The sequence below is a fragment of the Loa loa genome (genome assembly GCF_000183805.2).
Source record: "Loa loa unplaced genomic scaffold supercont3.1055, whole genome shotgun sequence".
Lineage (NCBI taxonomy): Eukaryota > Metazoa > Nematoda > Chromadorea > Rhabditida > Onchocercidae > Loa > Loa loa.
In genome coordinates, this window is record NW_018109235.1 from 1 (window position 1) to 4390 (window position 4390).

The 4390-nt window shown below is 34.9% G+C and overlaps 1 protein-coding gene across 1 annotated transcript; it reads right to left on the minus strand.

The window, feature by feature from the left end:
- LOAG_13014 (hypothetical protein) lies at nt 1–3936 on the minus strand (the record flags this gene model as incomplete). Its single annotated transcript, XM_003148525.2, has 9 exons — nt 3540–3936; nt 3310–3459; nt 2294–2351; nt 1901–2001; nt 1532–1752; nt 1205–1346; nt 918–1004; nt 401–580; nt 1–120 (listed from the first exon to the last, which is right to left on the minus strand). Coding segments are annotated over exons 1-9 (1233 nt in total), but the record flags the coding sequence as incomplete, so codon positions are not given.
- Between the last annotated feature and the right edge of the window lie 454 nt (nt 3937–4390).

The window sequence follows — 4390 nt, forward strand, 5'->3', positions numbered from 1 at the left end:
CATAACACGTTGATTGCAGTCAACAACAAATAGACATTGGTCATCAGATGATAACAACAATGCGATCCCTTCATATACGGTGTGAGTTGGACGGCCAAACGGTGGGACACGATAAACATTCTGAAAATCACCTCAAATTATTTCAACAAATTAAATATGGATTATATTAAGCTATGATAACCTATAGTTTTGACTTTGACTAAGCTATGAGCGCGTACAAAAAAAAAAGAAAAAAAAAGCTATATTTGAGCTATATTTGCTGAAAGCTATATTTGCAGCTATATTCCTTTCTCGGAATCCAAAAAAAGTTATTAAACCATCTAACAAATGACTTCTGTTGGAAGCTTAAAAATTAAAATTACAACTTATGAAAGTATATATTTAAAATTTTATGAATAACCTCAACAGGCACATTGACAATTTCCAGATAATCGTTGGAGTGCTCCACAAGCTCACGCATGATATCATTTTTACCGATTTTTCCGAGGACTATATTGTGCTCATTAACAACAGCAATACATGATAATTTCCCCGTTATAAGTTTGTCAATTACTTCACCACAGCATGCGCTACTTGTGATCTGAAACTTCGATTAGATTAGAATAAATTTATTCCCAGTTAGCATTGATGATTATAATAAACTTTTCTTATCACAGGAAGGAAAAGTTATTGAAAATAAAGAATTGAGAAAAAATACAAGTCGTAACAACTCTGCACTTCAGATTACACCTCTTTTCTCGAAAAATTTCAAGTTGGATTTATGCTATGATAGCAAGTAGGTCAAAAGTTGAAATTTTTCAGTTTTCTTCCTAACAGGACTAATAAATTTCATCCACTCGCTTGCACGACAATTAACAACAATTCGTATTTTAACATCAGTGTATTTGAAAGTGTAGCAACGAATGACAATGACAAACCGTAACGACATCCTCCCACGTGCCAATACCGGAATCAAGCAATGTTCGGTGCTTTACATGAGGAGCTAATGAAAAACTTGGCTCTATCTGGAATATTTTTGACATACAAATTCGATAGATTTTAAAATATAAGGAAAACAAAGAGAACCAGAAAATAACGTCTGATTCAACTATACTTCCCACGATATGTTATGCAGCCAAGTTTATTCTCCTTTTTTTCCATTCTCCAGAAGAGTTCACTTTCAATCATCGTGAAAAGTTTTCCAAAGAAACAGAAATTCGTTTACCAATTTGATAATAGTTTCGCAGAAAATTCGTCGCAACGATAACATGTAGAGAATATCAGTGAAGAAGCTGCTTTCGTCAGCTTGAAATATAGGTATACGGTGGACATGATTGAGACAAAACAGCCTAGCTGCATCCCAAACACTGCAATGTAAAAGCGAAACACAAAATATAATCAAGACAAAACTTCCGGGATGATCAGAAAAAGCCAGAAAAATCAAAATGATTTGACAAACAGTTGCAGCCAGAATATATAGTTCTGATTCTCGTATCAACTGCAATGCCAAATCGATTACAGAAAGAAATTCGAAACAAATAAGGTCACTAACGACATATTAACGGTTGCAGTGATAAGCTTTTTCTTGCCGTAAGCCTCAAGGAAATCGCGAACCGGTCGATCACCTATTTCAGAATCGATATTGAGAGTAAGGACAATCGCACGAAGACAATCGGTAACGGTTATCATACCTACCGGATTATGTGCAATTGAATTGATTACCACTGCTGCATCGTGTCCAGATTGATAAAGAGCTAATACTGATTTACGCATCTGGAATCCACTGGGTCGATTAAATGAAATTCTGCGAGATAAGGATCTATTACTCTGTTACTTGACGGGTGGTAAAACTTGCAAGCAACTCACATCTCAAATGATTAGCTAAAAATGTTGAGTGTTGCAAATTCAGAATGAAACTTACCGGGAGATCACCATCAATCAGTAAAGCTGATCCATGGACTGGTGCTAAATCGTAGCATAACAAAGACTGCATATACTGTTTATAAGGATCCGTGTGCTTATCTGCAACATATATTTGGAAAATGAAGGACATAAATTCTGAAGTTTATCATATTTTTGTTTTCCTAAGTTGTTGGAAAGGTTAAGGATCAGAAGAAGTGGGGAATCACAGAGGGAGAATGTCGCGAGCCAACCGTTGTCGAAGGTAGTAAGGACTATTGGTATGTTCTCCTTTTCTCGACTTGAACATCCTCACAATATCGATTCTTCTCAGACTTTTGTTCTAAAAAGCGAACTTCATCTTTTAATCTTCTGATTTACACAGCTATTTATTTTGGACAGAGTAAGGACACACCAAATGCAGCGACAACCTCCAGCTGACGTTCCCGAGATTGGCGCAATATCACATAATCCTAAATTATGCTCTTCCTTAAGTTTGAACGAATTTTCGAACTATACGAAATGTTTAGATCAATTATCAATTTTAAGGGATTATTAAGATGCCGATGAAATTACGAAAATTACCTTAGTTTCTAAAAGATGACGAAAAATGGAAGATTCAAACTTTATCCTTGAGATCTTCTCATCAAGGCAACAATTTCTTTCAGAATTTTTACAAGAATAACCAAGGCTGTGACCTTACAAGCCGATCTCGATGCAGTCTCTCAATCACCGTGCTCTTCGAAAATTAAAGCAGGAGGAGAGGAAATTAATTCTATATTCCTTTTATAACGAACACAACGTGTTGATATGAAAGATGTTCTTGTAATCTTTCATTCGTTTTCGTGTCCTTAAGAAAAGAAGTCAAGGCTTGGCCTCCTTATGCTTATTCGGAATCAAAATTTGAAAAAAGAAAAATTTTTCGATGAAAATTGGAAAGAACGGCTTTAATCAAGATTTTCTTGCAGAAAAAATTTTCGGTTTTCCAGTATTTTCTTCCCTCACTCGATTACAACGGATTATACAGCATTGTATCCTTTTAATTGGGTTTGAACAACGATTAAAAAGCCAAATTTTAATTTCAGCAGTTGGAGGCTTTCTTAGATTCTTCTTTATACTAAGACGGTATTCTTAAAAATCATGAAATACCATTTGAAATTGATGAAAGCCTAATGGAACTCAAATTAAAGGTCACATCCTATTCTCGTAGCATGTTCTGAACTTCAGTTCCATAAGTTAGGAACACTCAGGTAATAGATTTATTAAATGCAAGTGCGATTCAGAAAATGATCCAAATGTGAAATAAAACCGATGAAACAAATTTATAGGCTGACAAACGAATAGACAAACAGGTAGACGAGGTACAAGAAATTATTTTTCCCAAATCGAATGAATTCAAATAGAAAAAAAAATCTACTAGATGTTATGTACCTTTTCCGGAACACTAAAACGTCTCGATAGTGTCTTGTCATGCTCTTCATCCCATTTTTCCATTTCAAAGAATTGTATGTCCGTTGAAATTTTATGTCGACTGATTGATTCATTTGGTAATGAACAGGCTAACTGATGACGTAGAGGTACCTGATAAGTTGACAAACATTTGATTCCACTTTGTTCCAGTGTTCAAATGGACAGATAAGAAGAAAAAAACGCTCACTTACTTTCCCCGAATTCTTTCGCCGTTTAACAAATTGACGGAGCTCACTGAGACGGTTGGAATTTTTACGCGACGATTCACCATCGTTTGAATGAATGAAATTAACGGAATCGTTATCATAATGAGAATAAACATTCATGGCCAATGTGATGCAGATAAAAGAGTAACCGCTGAACATTAAGGAGTAGAAATGTAATTACCAATCAGATCAATTTCGATCATCTTATTGCGCCCATTGCTTTTTCGTATTAAAAGAATATGAAATGAGAGAAAGAGTGAAATGAATATTCGCTTGCTTTCTTTATTGCTGATAAGCGGCGTAAGATAAAATTATCCAAGGATAAGCCAATAAATTTGAAAATAACAATAACTCCAACCTAACCGTACGGTTACTCTAAAACGAAAAATTGTAATAGTAAATGGAACGATTAAAATTAAAAATGAAGAAGTAACAGAAATACATTGAGCATAGAGTGTGGGAACCTTCCACAGGGAAAGGCTTACCTTCGTTTCATTTTGAATAAAGGAAAAAATTTTGTTTGAAAAAGTTGGATGGATTCATGCCAGACATGAATGCATTTAAGTTGTTACTCTTGTCAGCATTAGTGCTATTGTCGTTCCTATTGCTCACCAATATGACTAAAGATCATAAAGTGGCAGCAGCGATAGCAATGACAACAGCGGCAACAGCAACAACGACACCAGCAACAATACAACAACAACAATAACAACAACAACTGTCGCGAATTCCGATTCGCGAGACTCCAACCATACCCCAAACTAACAAATAAATTTCTTACTATAAATGTTAATAGTGTAAATCATTTAACCAATTTACATTCTTTAAAATTATCT